Here is a 22,273-nt window from a genome sequence, read left to right as displayed (position 1 = left end):
TCTTGGGCTGTTCACTCTCGTTAGGAATGTACATCGTATCTGCTGTGTTACTCTCCGTTCGTCCATCAGAGGGCATGTGCTGTAACAAGAGGTTGGGTTAATTTATGTTGTTTTCCCCGGAACAGCGGAGGCTGAGGGGGGGGGGGGGGGAAGCATAGATAGGGTAGACAGACAGTATCTTTTTCCCAGGGTTGAAATGTCTAATACCAGAGGGCATGCATTTAAGGTGAGTTCAGGTAATTTTTAAGGAGATGTTTTTTAACAGAATGCACTGCTTGGGGTGGGAGTAGAGGCAGATCCATTAGAGACTTTCCAGAGACATTTCGATAGGCTCATGAACGTGAGGAAAGGGAGGGAAATGGAATGTTTTGGACATTGTGTAGGCAGAGGTGATTAGTTTAGTTGGCCATCTGATTGCTAATTGAGTTGGTTGAGTACAACATTGTGGGCTGAAGGGCCTGTTCCTGTGCTGTACTGCTTTGTGTTCCGAGGTGCAGCGGTTCACCGAGACCACCACTGGTTCCAGGAATTTGGCAGATGCTCTGAGGATTTTGTCTTCAATGGCCTGGCTGCTGCGTAATTTAAATAATGATTGTTTGATCGTCCCCGCAGTAACTCAAGGGCTGCGCCGGGCCGATATTGGACTCATTTTTCTCCCTTTATTGATTGTGTGATTACTCTGCCATTCTGTGATGATTAGGCAAATTCCATTATCGATGAAGGGGAACTGATTGAGGATATTGTACTACGGAGATCATTCTGGCTGTTTAAATAAAGATCGCTGTGTCAGAGCGTTCACATCCAGCCCCCTGTCCTCCCTAGCCCAGTTTAACTGGACAAGGTGCCACATCTACTGTCTATCTGGAAGTACACATCAAATTCGCACAGCGCACAATCCCACAAAGCCTTGACATAGTTTACAGCTTCTGTTACTGATGTTAATTTATTTATGTATTTATATAGAGATACAGCACAGAGCAGGTCCTTGCAGTCCACCGAGCTTTACCACCCAACAATCCATCTATTTATCCCCAACCCAATTACAGGAAAGTTTACAATGACCAATTAATCTATTAATCAGTGTGTCTTTGGACTACTGGAGGAAACCAGATCACCTGGAGGAAACCCACACACACACACGGGAGGAACGTACAAACTTTCTTACAGTTGGTGCTGGAATTGAACTCGGAACTCTGATGCCCAAGCTGTATTAGTATTACACTAACCACTATGCTACCATATTGATTATGAAATTATTAATGGTCAATCACACAGGATAGAATCAACTTCTCTTTTTGTTGAAATTGTATAAGGCCTAATTTAGAGTATTGTGTGCAGTTCTGGTCAGATTGCAAAGAAAATTTACAAGGATATTGCCAGGATTTGAAGACCTGAGTTACAGGGATAGGTTGAATAGGTTAGGTTTTTAATGTTTTTTTTCTAAATGCAAACAGGCTTTTTCCACCGAGGTCGGGTGAGACTAGAACTCAAAGTCATGGGTTAAGGATAAAGGTGAAATATTTAAAGGGAGCCTGAGGGGAAATTTCTTCACTCAGAGGGTAGTGAGAGTGTGCAATGAGCTAACAGAGGATGTGGTGGATGTGGGGTCAATCTCAGCACTTAAGAGAAGTTTGGATGAGTACATGAATGTGAGGGGTATGGAGGGCTATGGTCCTGGAGTGAGTCGATGGGTGTAGGCAGAATAACAGTTCTGCACAGACTGGATAATCTGAAGGGCCTGGTTCTGTTCTATAGTGCTCGATGGCTCCAGCATCTCAATGCAAGCAGCGTATGCAGCACGCCAAGCTCAAGCACCCAGCACTGCCCACGAACACTGCCAGAGGTGGCGAACCCAATGTGTGTGTATATATATCTCATAAAACTCCAGAATTGATTGTGAGCAAGCAAGCAGTTCCAATACCACCCTTAGGAGTGTTGTGCACAGCAGCGATCAATATTGCAAAGAGCAGGATGTAAATCGTCACTGCAGCAGACATGCTTAGGGGCACGGCACACAACTCCCAGAGTACAGAGATAAACAGGCTGTAATCTGCAAAGACTCGGATGTATGATAATGATCATCGCTCCTTCTACTGAGTTTATATTTTAGACCATAGGACACAAGAGCAGAATGAGGCTACTCAGCCCATTCAGTCTGTTCCACCATTCCATCATGGCTTATTTATTATGCCTCTCAACCCCATTCTTTGGACTTCTCCCCATAATATTTGACACCCTGACTAACCAAGAACCTATCCACCTCCACCTTAAATATATTCAATGACTTGGTCTGTAGCAATGAATTACACAGATTCACCACCTTCTTAATTGCAAATGTCACTACACTCTTCAAGAAGGGAGAGGCAGAAGAAGCGGAATTATAGTCCAGTTAATCTGACCTCAGGGGTTAGAGTCGATTATTCAGGATGAGGTCTCAAGGTACTTAGAGGCGCATGATAAAATAGACCATAGTCAGCATAGTTTCCTCCAGGGAAAGCCTTGCCTGACAAATTTGTTGGAATTCTTTGAAGAAATAACAAGCAGGATAAACGAGAGAATCAGTTGATGTTGTGCACTTGGATTTTCAGAAGGCCTTTGACAAGGTGCCACACATGAGGCTGCTTAACAAGCTACATGCCCATAGTATTACATGGAAGACTCTAGTGTGGATAAAGCAGAGGCTGATTGGCAGGAGGCAAAGAGTGGGGATAAAGGGAGACTTTTCTGGTTGGCTGCCAGTGATTAGTGGTGTTCCACAGGGGTCTTCTTTGAGACCAATTATTTTTATGTTATGTGCCAATGATTTGGATGGTGGAATTGATGGCTTTGTTGCAAAATTTGCAAACAATATGAAGATAGGTGGAGGGGCAGGTAGTATTGAGAAAATAGAGAAGCTACAGAAAGACAGATTAGAAGAATGGGCAAAGAAGTGGCAGATGAGATACAGTGTCTGGAAGTGTATGGTCATGCACATTGGTAGAAGAAATGAAAGGATTGACTATTTTCTAAATGGACAGAAAATACAAATAACTGACGAGCAAAGGGACTTGGGAGTCCTTGTGCAGGATTCCCTAAAGGTTAATTTGCTGGTTGAGTCTGTGGTGAGGAAGGCAAATGTGATGTTAGGATTCATTTCAAGAGGACTAGAATATAAAAGCAAGGATGTAATGTTGAGACTTTATAAAACACAGGCGAGACTTCAAAGAGTATTGTGAGCAACTTTGGACCCCTTGTCTTAGAAAGGATGTACTGAAACTGGAGAGGGTTCAAAGGAAGTTCATGGAAATGACTTCAGCATTGAATGGTTTGTCATATGAAAACCGTTTAATGGGTCTGGGCCTGTATTCACTAGAATTTAGAAGAATGAGGAATAACCACATTGAAGCCTATCAAACGGAGACATGCCTTGATAGAGTGGATGAGGAGAGGATGGTTCCTATGGTGGGAGAGTCTAAGACCAGACAACACAGGTTCAAAATAGAGGGGTGTCCTTTTAGAACAGAGATGAGAACGAAATTTTTTAGCCAGAGAGTGGCTGTGGGTTAGGGCATGAAAGGATACAGGGAGAAGGCAGGAGGTTGAAGCCGAGAGGAAAATTGGACCAGCTATGATGAAATGGTGGAGCAGACTCAAAAGGCCAAATGGTCTAATTCTGCTCCTATATCTTATGGTCTTATAGCTAAAGAAATTCCTCCTCATCTATTTACTAAAAGGACATCCTTCTATTCTGAGGCTGTGCCCTCTGGTCCTAGACTCCCCCACCATAGGAAGCATTCTCTTCTCATCCACTCTGTTTGGCCTTTCAATATTCAACAGGTTTCAATGAGATTTCTCTCCACCTCCCAACCCCCCTCCTTTTTTTCTGAACTCCAGCATCATTTTGATGCAGCATTTATATGATATCAGGATGAGACTGTGAAAGGTTTACATTATGTTGACCCTGTGTAAGGAATTGATGAGGCCACGTTTGGAGAATTGTATGCAGTTCTGGTCATCTACCTGCAAGGAAAGATATTAATAAGTACAAAAGCGTACCGAGAAAATTTACAAAGATGTTGCTGGGTCTTGAGGAGATGAGTAACTGGAAAAGGTGAACGAGTTAGGACTTTATGCTCCAAAATGAAGGAGAATGAAAGGGAATTTGTGGGATATAGACAGGGATTATAGGAATGCATGCAGAGTTTTTCCACTGAGGCATCCTGTTCATGGATTTGTTCCCCCCTCCATCTCTGCACTCCAATTTGTGCCCATTGATGACTACTCATTCTCATTGCCCCTCCTTCCCAGTCAGCTGCCTGTCTACGACCGCACCTCTTTGTGCCCGAGGGGATCTCTCCCTAATTCCTATATAGTAGAGTCATTTGGCAAAGAAACCAGACCTTTGGCTGCCCTCATTAAAACCGACCATTAAACCCACTTATACTAATCCCATTTGCTGGCACTTAATCCATCGCCTTCTCTGCTTGGTAAATGCTGAGATTCCTCTTAAATTCTGATAAACACATCTCATCAACCCTGTATGACAATGGGAAGTGGCTCAGAGGTTATCCTGAATAAAATGACCGCGAGTTCACAGGGGTTATGAAGTCTTAGAACACTACAGTTGTTCAGACCGAACATCAGAATGGGGAAGAAATGTGATCTAAGTGACTTTGACTGTGGAATAATTGTTGGTGCCTGACAGGATGGTTTAAGTATCTCAGAAACTGCTAATCTCCTAGGATTTCCCATACAACAGATTCTAGAGTTACAGAGAATGATACGAGAAATAAAAAAGCACCCAGTGAGCGGCAGTTCTGTGGACAAAAAACACCTCGTTAATGAGAGAGGTCAGAGGAGAATGGCCAGACTGGTTCAAGCTGACAGGAGACCAACGGTGATTCAGATAACCACAAATTACAACAGTGGTGTGTAGAAGAGCATCTCTGAATCCACAATACGTTGAACCTTGAAGATAATGGGCTACAGCGGCAAAAGACCATGAACATACAGTCAGTGGCCACTTTATTAGGTACAGGAGATAGCTAATTAAGTGATGACTGGGTGTGTATGTGTATATATATAAACACACACACACAAACATGCACGTGTGCACAGTACATGATGGTCTTGATCTTCAATGTGTTTACGTTTTGGACATCGGCACTTTTAGACGGTATTGTACTCAGACGTCACAATATTTTCCTTGATTTCTGCTTTGACTGATACTTCTACCTGAATAAGTGCATCCCCATTCCCTAAACAATCTGTAAAGGCTCCTTAGTGAGTGCACGTGTGAGGATTTTGTGAATCAAGGGTATTGGTGAGCTGGGCTGCTAGTAAGTCAGTGGTAGGCGTATTGTTGTGTCTGTGCTGGGAGAAATGTTGGTGAGTTTAGAGGAATATTACTGTGTAGAAGGTGTGGGAGTTTGCAAATGGGGACTGTGGGAATGAAGTTGCTGATATGCGAGGTGACTTGACAGAGGTGTACACGGAGATAAGAGGCATAGATAGAGTGGACTGCCAGAGACTTTTTTCCAGGGTAGAAATGACTAAAGCAAGTAGGCATAATTTTAAGGTGATTGGAGGAAAGTATAGGGAGGATGTCAGAGGTAAATTTTTTACACGGAGTGGAAGGGGCGAGGGGCAGATACATTAGGGACTTTTAAGAGACTCTTGGATAGGCACATGCATGATAGAAAAATAGAGGACAATGTAGGATGGAAGGGTTAGATTGATCTTAGAACAGGTTAAAAGTCAGTACAACATTGTGGGCTGAAGGGCCTGTACTTTGCTGTATTGTTTTGTGTTCTTTGTCACGTCAGAGACCGTGTGTTGCTGAATTGATGAACTCAGATCAAGTTGTTCTGTCAGAAGTTTTTATAGAGTCCTAGTTGTCTCCACCATATTGAATGGTCACCTTTCTCTCACTCAGGCGCCAACCCCTCGCTGCAGAACGACATGGGACACACACCCGTTGATTATGCCCGGGAAGGAGAAGTCAAGAAACTACTGAAGGAAGCTGAAATGAAGGCAAGTATATCAGAGCTCTATATCCTGAGACCCATGCAGGCATGTTGTTTACCCACTGTTTCCCATGTTATAGACAATGACTTAGGCTTCTGTCCAGTAGCTAGGCAAGGCTGGACTGGTAGCATTGTGGCTAGCTTAACACTTTACAGTGCTAGTGATCGGGGTTCAAATCCCGTCGCTGTTGGAAAGGAGTTTGAATGCCCTCCCCTTGTCAACAGGGGTTTCCTCTGGTTTCTTCCCACTTTCCAAAGACGTACGAGTTAAAAAGTTGTGGGCATGCTATGTTGATGCAGGAAGTGTGGCTGTCTCCAGTACAATCTTGGAATGTTTTTGTCATTGACACAAAATGACATATTTCACTGTATGCTTTGGTGTGTATAAGACCATGAGACGTAGCAGAATTGGGCCATTCGACCCATCAAGTCCTTTCAATATTCGATAGATTTCAATGAGATCCCCCCATGTACATGTGACAAATACAGCTAATCTTTTGTTGCACTTTTAGAGAGTCCGGTTTTGGGAAGGAATGTGACAGAGTCAGAGTGTAACGACGCAGAAAAAGGCCCTCCAGCTGAACTAGTCCATGCTGACTAAGATTCCTATACAAGCTAGTCCCGTTTGCCTGCCTTTAGCTCACCGCCTTTTAAATATTTCCTATTTTTGTACCAGCTAATCAACTGAGAGAATCTAGAACTGCTCATGATGTTGTGCTAAGCTTTTAACCTGGTCGAAGATCAATCTAGCCTTTCCCTCATATGTAGCCCTCAATTTTTATGTCATCTATGTGCCTGTTTAGGACTCTTAAATGTCTCTAATGTATCTGCAGTGTGCTTTACACACCCACAATTCTGTGTAAAAACACCTGCCTCTGACATTCCCCCCCCCCCCACTATATTTCCTCCAATCACCTTAAAGTTATGCCCCCTCTTCTTGGCCATTTCCACCCTGGGAAAAGGGCTCTGGCTTGCACTCTATCAATGCGCCTTTTCTTTACATCTCCATCAAGTCACCTCTCATCCTCCTTTACTCCAAAGAGAAAATCCCTAGCTCACTCAACCTATCCTCATAAGACATGCTCTCTAATCCAGGCAGCATCCTGGTAAATCTCCTCTGCACCCTCTCTAAAGCTTCCACATCCTTCTTATAACGAGGGGACCAGAATTTAAAATCTTTGAAAGTAACTTTATTATCGAAGTACATATATGTCATGATATACAATGCTGAGATTCATTTTCTTGTGGGCATTCACAGAAAATGTAAAGAAACACAACAGAATCAATGAAAACTGGATACAACGAGATGGACAAACAACCCATGTGCATTTGACAGCAAACTGTGCAAATACAAACATTATTTAAAAGCCAAAATAATTTAAGAAATTAATATCGAGAACATGAGTTGAAGAGTCCTTTAAAGTGAGTCCATAGGTTGCGGGATCAGTGTTGGGGTGGGTGAAATTGAGTAAAATTACAGGTAGTCCCTGAGTTACGAATGTCCGACTTACGAACAACTCGTACTTACGAACTGAGGAAGGAGAATGCCGTCCTCCATTTTAAGTCGTTGCCATTGACACTGTGTTGAGTGTTTAACTTTGTATTTGGCTTAAATTTTTCTGAGCAAAATTCACCCTGACCCCCCCTTTTCCGGTTGGCTGGTGGCACAGTGAGATCAGTGCTGGGCTCGAGAACAGAGGTTCCCAAGTTCGATTCAGTGACAGACCGCTCCTGAGTGCGCTCTCCCATCCGTGCCAGGTTGATGTCGAGCTCGCAACTCAAATCTCATATAAAAAACACTGACACCTCCAGTTTAAATTCCCACGCGGAATATTGTGGAGGATCAAATACCCAAACCCAGCATAGCCCCTACTTGTCCCATTTAACCTGTCTCAGTGCAATGGACTTTAGGACCTGGGGAATTCAGTGCGGTGGTTCTTAGGACCCAGCGGACCTCGGGACCCGCCCCCCCACAGAGTTTCTGTTCCGTTGATAATGATTGAAAATAAAGTGGAAATAATAAAGCGTTTGGAAAGAGGTGAAACGTTTTCGGTCATTGGAAAAGCGTTTGGTTTGGAGATGACTGGAAGGATGTTTTCTTTCTATTTTTTTTCTAATTTTATCCTCAAATGGACTGCCCAGTCTTTCTTTTTTTGTTTTAGGTTAGTTTAGCAGGGGATTTTTTTCTCCTTATTAATAAAATTTCCAATCTTTTTTTCTTTATGATTTGTCAAGAGGAGTTGTGGTTTCTTGTTTATATACTATATACAACAGCTTAACATTATATTTAATAATTATATTATATATTATATAATTATATTATATTTAATTGACAGTATATTTTTTTGTTTTTTTTACATCTTGCGTATTATGTGTTTGCTAAAACTTCTCTGATTTGTATTTTTTTTCTTTTGGAAAATTAATAAAAAGATTGAAAATGAAATGGAAAAGCATTAGGCTACACTCGGTTAATGATCGGAACAATTTTAAAGGATAAACTGAGAATGATGGAGGTCCTGCCCCGATGAAACCTATAACTATTACTAAGCAACACAGTGGTTTAATTATTGGAATACATATGTTTCTTATGTTTCTTCAGTATTTTATATGCATAGAAAGGTAAAATATATACTATATACTAAGACAAACGTTTGACTAACTGACACTAAATAATACCGGATGTATTTGTTCCGACTTACGTACAAATCCAACTTAAAGACGGACTCAGGAACGGAACTCATTCGTAACCTGGGGACTGCCTGCACACCCTGTGGTTCAGGAGCCCGCTGGTTGAGGGGAATTTGAGCGGAATGCTCCAAGAGCAACACGCACACACAGTGCTGGAGGAACTCAGCAGGTCAGGCGGCACCTATGAAGAAGAATGAACAGTTGACGTTTTGGGCTGAGACCCTTCATCAGGACTGGAAAGGAAGGGTGAGGAAGCCAGAATAAGAAGATTGATGAGGGGAATGAGTATAAGCTAGAAGGTGATAATGAGGCCAGGCAAGTAGGGAAGGGGGGGGGGTGGTTGAAGTAAGAAGCTGGGAGGTGATAGGTGGAAAAGGCAAAGGGCTGGAGAAGGGGGAATATGATAGGAGAGGAGAGTGGACTGTGGGAGAAAGGAAATGAGGAGAGTCACCAGAGGGAGGATAGGCAGGTGAGGAGAAGAGATAAGAGTGGAGCTAGAGTGGGGAATTGAAGAAGAGGAAAGGGGAGGGGGAAATTTCCATAATCCGTAATTCCCTAATACTTCATGTAAATATGTTAATCTTTCACTAAACTCTAAAGATGTTACTCTTTGATCCTGTTTGTCCTCTCAATGTAAATTATCTTATGGCATTATTTCAGAACTGAAGAGGGGAGATCTCCTTGATGTCCTGACCAATAAACATCTTGGTGACCCATTCTGGCTCAGGCTGCAAGAGTACACTTGACTTGGGTCACTGCCAGCTTTGTAAAAGCAATTCAATCAGTCTTTGCTTTCAAATGCCTCTGCCATCCCTATCTTTGTATTCTCCTGCAGTCCCGCTGTGCAGAGGGAGGCCTGGCACTGATTCAGGCCTCTTTCTGTCACTCTGAGGGTCAATACTGTCTTTGATGAGTATAACCAGCTCAGTGTCACGTACACATAGACCCTCAACAACATAAAATTGATCATAAGACATAAGAGCAGAATTAAGCCATTCAGCCCATCGAGTCTGCTCCACCATTTCGTCATGGCTGATTTATTATCCCTCTCAACCTCATTTTCCTGAATTCTCCCTGTAACCTTCGATACCCGTACTAATCAAGAAGCTATCAACCTCCACTTTAAATATACCCAATGACTTGGCCTCCACAGCCGTCTGTGGCATTGAATTCCACAGATTCACCACTGTCTGGCGAAAGAAATTCATTCTCATTTCTGTTCTAAAGGGATGTCCTTATATTCTGAAGTTGTGCCCGCTGGTCCTAGACTCCTCCACTATTGAAAAATCTTCTCTACATCCACCCTATTCAGGCCTTTCAGTATTTGATAGATTTCAGTAAGATTAACCCTCATTCTGCTAAACTCCATCAAGTACAAGCCCCAAGCCATTAAATGCTCCTCATGTATTAACCCTTTCATTCCTGGGATGATTCTTGTGAACCTCCTCTGGATCCTCTCCAATGCCAGCATGTCCTTTCTTAGATAAGGGGCCCAAAACTGCTCACAATACTCCAAGTGTGGTCTGACCAAGGCTATATAAAGCCTCAGCATTACATTCTTGCTTTTGTATTCTAGTCCTCTTGAATGAATGCTGACATTGCATTTGCATTCCTTACCACCAGCTCAACCTGCAAATTAACCTTTGGGGATTCCTGCACTGTCTATCTAGCAGCTTGAGCTCAGGTCTATGGTTATATTAGTAATCAGGACAGCAGGAGTGTTTAAGTGTGTAATATTTAGGATAGAGGCCCTCCATTGGCCGGGGTCAGCCATGGATGTTGCATCCTAGCTGTCTATGTCATATGCAAGCCAGGACTCTGTGATATGGAGAGCAAACTGTCACCCATGTAGCAGCCAATGAATCCAGAGGAACAGCAGAGACTGATTCAGTTTAGTGCCAACAGCTTCACATTGAACTTGATATAGGACTGCAGGAAGGGACTCCAGCTCTGTATTTTTCCTTGGGGGTTTCCTCCTGAAGCCTTCCCCACAAGGGGGCATAGGTGCAAGCTGGTGAATCTGTGGAATTCTTTGTCATGTGCAGCTGTGAAAGCCAAGTCTTTATGGATATTTAAGGCAGAGGTTGATAGATTCTTGATTGGTCAGGGGCATGAAGGGATATGGGGAGGAGGCAGGAGATTGGAGCTGAGAGGAAAATTGGATCAGCCATGATGAAATGGTGGAGCAGACTCCATGAGCCAAATGGCTTAATTCTGGTCTTATATGTTATGGTCTAAGGAGAAGAGTTTTGAGATTGGTGTTTTCCATCTCCATATTTCAGATAGAATTTTTAAAAAGCTGCTAACAGTACTGTTGATTGTGAAACTGCCATCTTGCTGTCCTAAAACCTCAAGAAAAGAACAGTAGACGCTGGAAATCTGACATAAAAACAAGAAGCTGCTGAAAAAAATTAGACAGTATCTGTGGAAAATGCCAACTGTTCCTCTCTTCACTCTCCTGGTATATGGATTGCAAAGATTTAGAAGGATGTGAGACAAAGGCAGGCAAAGCAGATCAAGTTGGAATGTATTAGATGGGCAGAAGGGTGTGTTTTTGTGCTGTAGCACTTCATAAATGGGACTGGCTTGCATGGACATCTTAGTTGGTGTGGACCAGTTGGGCTTAAAGGCATGTCTTCACCTGCTATAAAATCCCTTTTCAAAAATATCTCCTCCAACATCTCACCATTCCCTTATGCTTAAGGATCAAGGATCGACTATACTCACTGTATACATTTTCATGGATTGGGAATTTGCTGTAGTGTGTTGGTCAGGGTGTAATAAATAACAAAAAAATAATTCAACATTTATAAAGAATAAAGTATTATTTAATGTGAAGTTAGAGGTTAGAGTGCAAATATGGAATAAAATCCATAAATGCCAGCATTATAAAAAATGATTTAGTGCAGAATCAAGCCATTTGGCCTGCTGAATCTGCTCTGCCTTCTACTTACTATCCCTTTCAATCCCATTTTTCTGCATTCTCCCTGTAATCTTTAAGGCCCTGACTAATCAAGATCCTATCAACCTCCACTTTAAATATACCCAATGACTTGGCCTCCAAAACAGTCTGTGGCAATGAATTCACTAATTCACACCCCCACCACGCACCCCCCAGCTAATGAAATTCCTCCTCAACTCCTTTCATTTGGTATGTTTCAACTAGATTCCCCCTCATTCACCTGAATTCCAGCGAGTACAGATCGAGAGGCATTAAGCACACCCGATAAGTTAACCCTTTCATTCCCAGGGTCATTCTCATGAACCTTCTCTGGACCCTCTCCAATGACAGCATATCCTTTCTTTGATAAGGGGCCCAAAACTGCTCACAATACTCACAGTAAGTGTGTTATGACCAATGCCTCGTAAATCCTCAGCATTACATTGTTGCTATTATATTCCAGCCCTCTGAAAATGAATGCTGACATTGTATTTACCTTCCTCACCACCAACTTAATCTGCAAATTAGCCTTCAGGGAATCCTGCACCTCTGATTTCTGAATTTGTTCCCCGTTTAGAAAATAGTGTACACCTTTATTTCTTGTACCAAAGTGCATGACCATACAATACCCTGCAGTATCTTCCACCTGCCAATTCTTTGCCCATTCTCCCAATCTGTCCATGTCCTTCTGCAGACTCCCTGCTTCCTCTACACTGCCTTGGCTGCAAAGCAGTGACAGAGTGGGGCTCTGAGAATGGTGGGACTAATGAGAATGGTTGATCAGGTTAACTGTTTCTGAGAAATCAACCCAAGTTTGTCCAGCCTTTTCTTATCGTTCATGCTCTCTAATTCAGGCAACATCCTGGTGAGGCTCTTCTGCACCCTCTCCAAAGCCTTGACATCCTTCCTGTAATAGGATGACTGGAATTAAGTCCAGCTGATACTACAGCCTCTGAATAAATTAAAAAAGCACAAGTGTTTGTGAAGTTCAGCCCAGAGTGACAGTCCAAGGAAATTTATTATCAAAGCATGTAAGTGTCACCATATACTACCTTGAGATTCATTTTCTTGCAGGCATTTACAAAAAACTAAGAAATATGATAGAGTTTATGGAAGTGGTACAGGAGTCTCAGTTCCCACACCACCAGTTTCAGGAACAATTATTACCCTATAACCATCAGGTTTCTGACCCAGAGGGGATAACTTCACTTACCCCAACAATGAAATGTTTCCACAGCCTGTAGACTCACTTTCTCATGTTCTTGTTATTTATATCTTATTAATTTTTTTTATTTGCTCAGTTTGTTGTCCTTTCCGTGTTGGTTGTTTATCCGTCTTGTTGTGCGCAGTTTTCATTGATTCTACTCTGTTTCTTTATTCTTACTGTGAATGCCCACAAGAAAATTAATCTCATGGTTGTATATTGTGACATCTGCATAATTTACTTTGAACTTGAAACAAGACTGACAATCAATGTGCAAAAGTAGACAAATGCAAGAAAAAAATGATATTGAGAGACTGGGTTGTAGAATCCTTAAATGTGACAGAATTGGGAAGATTTGTATGATTACTACACCCACATGGAAGCTTATAAGCATGCGGATACATTTACTCGTACCCTGAGACTCGGGCAGACATTGGATATGTGTAAAGCAGTGGTTGATAGGTTCTTGATCCGTCAGGACGTCAAAGGTTATGGGGAGAAGACAGGAGAATGGGGCTGAGAGAGATAATAAATCAGCCATGATGGAATGGTGGAGCAGACGTGATGGGCAAAATGGCCTAATTCTGCTCCTATGTATTATGGTCTTACAGACTCACACACACAAACTTCATACTCGATAGATACATGCAAAATCTGTCTGAGTGTGTCTGTCTGTGTCTCTGTCACAAACACATACAGAGAAAATGTCATCTGTCTCCGGCACTTTTCTTATTATGTTTTAGAAAGTGACTGATGATAAATTGTCTGAAATGAAATTTCCTATATAAAAAAATGAATGCAGTGGAAAACAAATACTCAATAAACTGATGGAATCCATCATTTGCAGGCTTTCAGATGGGCCAATAAGTGTGTGACAGCTCCCCTGTGAAAGCGACGCTCACAACAGCCCAAGTCAAACATTCAGGTGCTTCTGGCAGAAGATGCATCATTTAAACAGCTCAGACTCACAGATGTCTGCCTGTACGGACATAAGGGAAGGAGTCCGTGTCCCATGTTCACCTGCTATCAGAGTATTTGCATCTTTGAATCATTCACATAATGTGCAACACCAAATACAAACAGGCTAAAATTCTCAAATATTAAACAGGCAGCTTAGCTGCTTTTAATTTATATTCTGAAACTTTAAAAAATGGGTGTAAAGTTGAAGATGTTTTAAATAATTCAATGAGGTATCATGAAGTAAATGTTTCATTTTCCTCTTTTAAATTTTCATATAAAGTAAGTATCATTTTCAGTCCAATTCCCCCTTGATTTTCTGATCTCAGCTCTCTCAAGGTGTTTAAAACGTAGAAGAATACAGCACAGTGCAGACCATTTGGCCCACAATGTGTGACCTTTCAACCTCCTCCAAGAACAAGCTAACCCTTCAGTCCCACATAACCTTCCATTTTTCTATCATCCATACATCTTTCACAGGAGTCTCTTAAATGTCCCTAATGTATCCACCTCAACCACCACCCCCAGCAATGTGTTACACACACCCATCATTCTCTGTGTAAAGAAAAACCTACTTCTGTCATCAGCCCCGTACTTACTTCCAATCACCTTAAAATCATGCCCCCTCATACCAGCCATTTATGCCCTCCTTCTGGTTCAGGCCACTAGAATCAGAATCAGGTTTATGATAGATATATGTTATGAAATTTGTTGTTTTGTGGAAGCAGTGCAATATATTTTAAACATGACAGTAAGTTACATGATACAAGGTACAGATTAGCTTTATTTATCACATGTACATTGAAACATTCAGTGAAATTTTGAACCATTGACATCTGTCATTTATGTCAAATCAAATCAAATCAGTGAAGTTCATGCTGATGCCACGCTTCTGGCATCACATGTCCATTAACCCTAACCTGTACATCTCTGCAAAATGGAAGGAAACCAGACATCTGGATGAAACACACACGTCCATTAACGCTAACCCGTATGTCTCTGCAATATGGAAAGAAACCAGAGCACCTGGATGAAACACACACATGTCCATTAACCCTAACCTGTACGTCTCTGCAAAATGGAAGGAAACCAGACCATCTGGATGAAACTCACACGTCCATTAACCCTAACCCGTATGTCTCTGCAATATGGAAGGAAACCAGACCACCTGGATGAAACATGGGGAGAATAGGCAGCCTGCTCATAGATAGCAGCAGAAATTGTACCCCGACTAGTGATTGCTGGCGCAGTAATAGCAATACGCTAACTGTAAGGTTACTGTGCTCCTAAATATATATACTACAACCAACCTTAAGATTTTCCTCCTAACAGGCAGCCACAAAAACAAAGAAGCCCAATAGAGCCCATTAAAAAAGGACTGTCAAACAACAAATGTGCAGAAAAAAACAAATGGTGCAAGGTTCACGACAGTGAGTCCGTAGCCACAGAGCTACTAGAAGTAGTGGATGAGCCCAGGGGTAAAGTCCTTCCCACCGGTGAGCACATCCACACGGAGCGCTGTCGCAGGAAAGCAGCATCCATCATCAGGAACCCCCTCCACCCAGGCCGTGCTCTCTTCTTGCTGCTTCCATTGGGCAGGAGGTATAGCAGGGCTCACACCACCAGGTTCAGGAGCAGTTATTACCCCTCAACTACCCTGAATCAGCATGAACATTCATCTCAAGAGTGAACTAATTCCACAACCAGTGGACTCACTTTCAAGTATTCTGCAACTCATGTTCTCAGTATTATTTATTCATTTATTTATTATTATTTGGTTTTTTTGTTCTTGCACAGATTGTCTTCTTTTGCACATGAGTTGTCTATCTCTGTGTGCGGTTTTTCATTGATTCTATTGTATTTCTTTGTTCTAGCATGAATACCTGCAAGAGGGTGAATCTCAGGGTAGTATTTGGTGACATATATGTACTTTGAACTTAGGAGGGAATCAGGCCAATAGTCACTGCCTATCATCGATAACCTTGGTTATACCCAGATCCTGTTGTATAGCCAAGGTTCTGGGCGACGGTCAGTGACTGTGATAGTGCAATATCCTGTATAAACCTCACTATGTGTTGTTTCACAGCCATGGTGGATTCTCCCCTCATTCGGCACGTAAACACTTCCACAGTTGTGAGTACACTCCTTGCACCCTCCCCTTCAAATGGATTGTTAGAGCAGATATACAGGCATTCCCATGTGTGTAAGTAGTTCCATGCATGTTCAGGCTCACGTTGAAATTCATTGTTATTCAACCTAACACATGTATACAGCTAAACAAAACAAAGTTCCTCAGGCACCAAGGTACACAACACAGTACATACATCACGTACATCACATCAAATAATATTCAGTTGAAGATGTACAAGTTGACATAAATTGCACATATAACATACCTATATAGTTAAATGTACAACAGCACAATGCTACTGGCACTGTCATAAATAATGTGTACTGGCTGGTAGCTGGGTGTTCAGATATCTCACAGCCGATGGGAAGAAGCTGCTACTCAGCCTGACAGTCCGTGTTCTTCTGCCCGAGGTAGGAGGTCAAGGAGATTGTGGGTTGGATTGGAATGGTCCTTGACAATGCTGAGAGCTCTGTGAACACAGCACTTCTGGCATATGTCTTGGATGGGGGGAGAGAAAGATCCCAGTGTTTCTCTCAGTAGATCTCACAATCCGTTGCCAGGACACGTGGTCAGATGCCTTGCAATTCCCACACCAGACGGTATAACCGTTGGTCAGGACACTCGATGGTGCGTCATTAGCATCGGGGAGGAGGGAGGAGCCTCGCTTGCCTCAACTTCCTCAAGAAGTGGAGACACTGTTGTGTTTTCTTGACTAAAGAGGTGTGCACAAAAATTCCCAGACATGCGCACACAGGAATGGTAGCCTGGAAGGTGTACTGAGATTATGGAAACTGCCCCGGCTGCTGTGCTCTGTGCCCACTAATATGAAGTGGTAAGCGAGGCTGTTCCAGGGTTCGGATCTGAGGACTCAGTTTGGTTCGGAATGTTGTTGTTCACTTCAATTGCTTGCATGATTTGGTTTTTTCCCTTTCTGTTGTGCATTGGGTCCCGCTTAGTGGTGCAATAATATCAGTGTCGGACTCCGGAGCGCAGGTTCCCGAGTTTGAATCCAAGACGGGCTGAGCATCGAGCTAGCAACTCGGCCTGATAAAAACAAGAATAGGTTGCCACGGAAACACCGTCATGATGGTGCCCCCGATAACTCCACTGCCGAGTTAAGAACTATTCTTCTTCTTGTCTTGGGTGTTGGTCTTTTATTTATAGTTTTTCTTTAATTGGAATCATTTGGATTTCTTGCTTTGTGGTTACCTGTGGACAACAAATCTAAGGCTGTATAATGTATACATTCTTTGATAATAAATATACTTTGAATCTTTGATGTGTGTCCTGAGGCTGCTGTACCTCCTGCCCAATGGCAACAGCAATAAGAGACTGTGGCTTGGATGGTGGAGGGGTTCCTTGACAATGGATGCTGCTTTCTAACGGCAGAACACCGTGTTTATGTGCTCAATGGAGGAGAGGGCTTTGACTGTGACAGTCTGGGCTGTATCCACCATTTTCCATAGGTTTTTCCATTCCTAAGCATTGGTGTTCCCATGATGCAACCAGCCAGGATACTCTCCTCTGTGATTCTATAGAAGTTTCTCAAGGTTCTTGGTGACATGTTGAATCTATTGACATTTCTAAGAAAGCAGAGGCACTGCCAGGCCTTCTTTCCCAATTTACTGAATTTCCCAGCTACCTGGAGACACAAGAGGCCAAGCCCTAAATCTTGATATAGGGCTTCAACCTGAAAGAGATACAGGTTGCTCCCCCACCCCCAACAGATACTGTTTGATCTGCTGAATTCTTCCAGCACTTGGTCTGTTGCAAAACCTACCTGCATTGAATGAAGATTCAAGATTGATTAATACCATTTACAGTACATGAGAGAATAAGATAATTGTTCCGATGTAGCACAAAAAAACCCATAAGGAACACAATAATTTAAAAAACACAATAAATATAAACACACAAGGTAGCTTTTATACATAGATTGATTGTATGTCCATAAAGTGACGCTAGGCACAGGAGTGTCTGTTTATAAGGTGACTGACAGGAAATGATAAAGTAGTGGTGGTTGGGGGTGTGGAGGGGTGGATAGTGGGTGGAGGTGTTGATCAGCCTTACTACTTGGGGAAAGTAACTGTTTTTGAGTCTGGTGGTCCTGGTGTGGATACAACATAGCCTCCTCCCTGATGGGAGTGGGACAAACAGTCCATGAGCAGGGTGGGTGGGAGCTTTCATGATGTTACTGTCCCTTTTCTGGCACCTTTCGGTATGTGTCCTTGGTGGTGGGTAGTCTAGTGCCGGTGATACACTGGGCAGTTTTGACAACTCATTGTAGAGGCTTCCTGTCTGTCACAGTGCAGATTCTGTACCATACAATGATGCAGCTTGTTAGGATGCTCTCTACTGTGGAGCTGTAGAATGATGTGAGTACAGATGTGCATAATCCAGCTCTCTTCATCCTCCTGAGAACGTAGAGGCATTGGTGAACTTCCCTGATTGTGTCGGATGTGTTCTGGGATCATGAATTACTGCAGGGGTTCCCAACCTGGTATCTGCGAGCCCCTTGCTTAATGGTCTTGGTCTATGGGATCAAAAAGGCTGGGCACCCCTGAGTAAATGGAAGGATTGGTAATATTGGGACACTTGGACCGCTGACCAGCCCTTTTGTTTGTCTCCTTTGTTTACAGTACCAGGAGCAGCAGAGGAAGCGGGAAGCAGAGGAGCGTAGGCGATTTCCCCTGGAGCAGAGACTGAAACAACACATTATCGGTCAGGAGACAGCCATTGCAACTGTGGCAGCAGGTACCTACTGAACAATCAATGTGTGCTTTTACAGAATGATCTACCATTTACGGCTCTTCATTCCTGATGTGGGGTCTCGGCCCAAAACACCGACTGTTTATTCCTTTCCTTAGATGCTGCCTGACTTGCTGAGTTCCTCCAGAATTCTGTGTGTGTCGCCGGGATTTCCAGCATCTACAGAATCTCGTGTGTTTATGATTTACAGCTCATGTTCTCAGTATTATTTTTTATTTGCACAGTTTGTCTTCTTTTACACATTTGTTGTTTGTCAGTATTTGCTTAAGTACAGTTTTTCATAACTTCTATTCAATCTCTTCTTTTTCCTCTAAATTTCTGAAAGAAAATGAATTTCCAGGTTGTATGTGGTAACATTGATGTACTTTGATAATAATTTTACTTTGAATTTTGAACACTGTAGATGTTATTATAGGATCATTGCACTAAAGAATATAAAAATGGGTCCTTTCAGCTCATCTCATCTTTTGTCAATCAGGATGCCTTTCTAAGCTAATCCCATTTCTAGAAACCTCATTTTCTTCCTACTCTTTCCTGTACAAATAACTTTAAAATATTGTAATGGTATCTGGCTCCACCACCTCCTCTTCCAGAATCAGAATCAGGTTCAATATCACTAACATACAGTCCTGTGCAAAAGTCTTAGGCACATATCTATGGCTAGAGTGCCTAAGACATTTGCACAGTACTGTACTTGTCAACATGAAGTGGAGAGCGAGTTTGTAAACCTGGTGCAAGCAAAGGATGCTGGTGAGGGTACCAGCGTCACGGGTGGGGTGTGGGGCAGGTGGCAGAAAAGGAGACCTAGGGGAGGGGGTGGCACGGTACAGACACATCCAACCCTGAGACACTGAGCAACATCATTTGATTCCAAACAATTGGTTTATTGATCATTACAGAATATCTCTCTGGTGCTTCCCTGTCCCTTCCCCTTTTCCCAACCATGATCCCCTTCCCACTCTGGTCCACAATAAGGACCCATCACTCACATAGATCAGTAAATTTGTTTGTCTTTTGCAGCAGCAGTACAGTGCAATATATAAAATTACCACAGTACAGTCTTAGCTATACATATATGTGCCTAAGGCTTTTGCACAATACAGTATGTTATGAGATCTGTTGCTTTGCGGCAACAGTACAGTGCAATACATTAAAAAATTACTATATGTTGCAATAAGAAATATATATAAATTTAAATTACATAAACAGTCCAAAAAGAGAGCAAAATTAGTGAGGTAATGTTCATGGGTTCATTGTCCATTCAGAAATCTGATAGCAGAAGAGTAGAAGCTGTTCCTGAAGTATTGAGTATGTAGCTTCAGGCTCCTGTACCTCTTCCTTAATGGTAGTAATAAGAAGAAGACATGCCCTGAATGGTGAGAATCCTTATAGATGGATGCCACCTTTTTGAGGCATCACCTTTTGAAGATGTCCTCAATGCTGGGGAGGCTGGTGCCCACGATGGAGCTGGCTGAGTTTACAACCCTCTGCAGCTTTTTCCAACCCTGTGTAGTAGCTCCTCCATACCAGACGGTGATGCAACCAGTTAGAATGCTCTCCACAGTACCTCTGAGGAAATTTGCTGGAGTTTTTGATGTCAAACCACTCTCAATCACCATCCTCTGTCTGAAAAACTTAACCCTCAGACCTTCCCCTGAACTTGTCTAGACTCTTGTGCCCCAGGTAAAGGGCTCTATCTTTGCCCTTCATAATTTTATAAACCTCTAATGGTCACCCCTCAGCCTCTTTCTAATAAGAACAAACCCAACCTTTCTAATCTATCTTTAATACTACAGGCAAAATCCTGGTGAATCTCTTCTTTACTCGCTTGACTGCTACCAGGTGAATTCCTGTGATTAGAGGGTTGCCCTGTCAATGGAAGCTAAGTAGCTTGGACCTGTATTCCTTGGTGTTCAGAAGAATGAGGGGTGACCTTACTTCAAAAATACAAGAACCTTAGAAAGCTTAACAGGGTAGATGTCGGTATGTTTTGCCAGTAGAGATTCTCTAACAAAGGGATATATCTACGAGGCAAGAAGCCAGTCATTTAAAACTGCGGTTTGAAGAATTATCTTCTTGTCAAGGTTGGTGATTTCTCTGACCCAGAGGGTGATAAAAGCTAGGTTGTTAGAAACACTTAAAATGGAGGTGGATGAACATTGAACTGATTGAGGAACAGAAGGACCATAAAACCTGCCGCTGCCTGAAAAGAGTTTGTACGTTCTCCCATAACCATGTGGGTTTTTCCCACAGTCCAAGTACGTACCAGTCAGTAGGTTAATTGGTTCTTGTAAAATTATCCTGTGATTTAGGCTAGGATTAAATTTGGGGATTGCTGGGAAGCCAGCTCGAAGGGCCAGAAGGGTGTATTCTGTACTTAATCTCAATAAATAGATAAGACCTGGGAGCAGAATTAGGCTATTTGGCCCATTGTGTTTGCTCCATGTTTGCATAATGGCTGATTTATTATCTCGCTCAACCCCAGCCTACTGCCTTCCCGTAACCTTTGACACCCTGACTAACCAAGAACCTATCAACCTCCACTATCTATTATCCTCAAATTTGGAGACCAAAACTGCACACAATACTCCAGGTGGGGTCTCACCAGGACCCTGTACAGCTGCAGAAGGACCTCTTTACTCCTATACTCAATTCCTCTTGTTATAAAGGCCAGCGTGCCATTAGCTTTCTTCACTGCCTGCTGTACCTGCATGCTTGCTTTCATTGAATGATGTACAAGAACACCTAGATCTCGTTATGCTTCCCCTTTTCCTAACTTGACTCCATTTAGATAGTAATCTGCCTTCCTGTTCTTGCCACCAAAGTGGATAACCTCACATTTATCCACATTAAACTGCATCTGCCATGCATCTGCCCACTCACCCAACCTGTCACCCACCCTGCATTCTCACAACATCCTCCTGACATTTCACACTGCCACCCAGCTTTGTGTCATTGGCAAATTTGCTAATGTTACTTTTAATCCCTTCATCTAAATAATTAATGTATATTGTAAGCAGCTGCAGTCCCAGCACCGAACCTTGCGGTACCCCACTAATCACAGCCTGCCGTTCCGAAAGGGACCCGTTAATTGCTACTCTTTGTTTCCTGTCAGCCAGCCAATTTTCAATCCATGTCAGTACTCTGCCCCCAATACCATGTGCCCTAATTTTGCCCACTAATCTCCTATGTGGGACTTTATCAAAAGCTTTCTGGAAGTCCAGGTACACTACATCCACTGGCTCTCCCTTGTCCATTTTCTTAGTTACATCCTCAAAAAACTCCAGAAGATTAGTCAAGCAAGATTTTCCCTTCATAAATCCATGCTGACTCGGACTGATCCTTCTACTGCTATCCAAATGTGTGGTAATTTCCTCTTTTATAATTGACTCCAGCATCTTTTCCACCACTGACGTCAGGCTAACCGGTCTATAATTCCCTGTTTTCTCTCTCCCTCCTTTCTTGAAAAGTGGGACAACATTAGCCACTCTCTAATCTGCAGAAACTGTTCCTGAATCTATAGAACATTGGAAAATGATTACCAATGCGCCCACGATTTCTAGAGCCACCTCTTTAAT

The 22,273-nt window shown here is 42.6% G+C and overlaps 1 protein-coding gene across 1 annotated transcript in view; it reads left to right on the top strand.

The window, feature by feature from the left end:
- clpb (ClpB family mitochondrial disaggregase) overlaps positions 1–22,273 on the top strand; it is a 170,696-nt gene that overhangs the window by 80,152 nt on the left and 68,271 nt on the right. Inside the window, exons 6-7 of the mRNA XM_059963614.1 lie at positions 5,915–6,012; positions 18,566–18,680. Coding sequence (XP_059819597.1) covers positions 5,915–6,012; positions 18,566–18,680 — 213 coding nt within the window. The remainder of the gene's footprint in view (positions 1–5,914; positions 6,013–18,565; positions 18,681–22,273) is intronic.

This window comes from Hypanus sabinus, chromosome 3 (genome assembly GCF_030144855.1).
Source record: "Hypanus sabinus isolate sHypSab1 chromosome 3, sHypSab1.hap1, whole genome shotgun sequence".
Taxonomy (NCBI): domain Eukaryota; kingdom Metazoa; phylum Chordata; class Chondrichthyes; order Myliobatiformes; family Dasyatidae; genus Hypanus; species Hypanus sabinus.
Note: the sequence above shows the minus strand (reverse complement) of the source record. Positions and strands in the feature narration are given on the sequence as shown.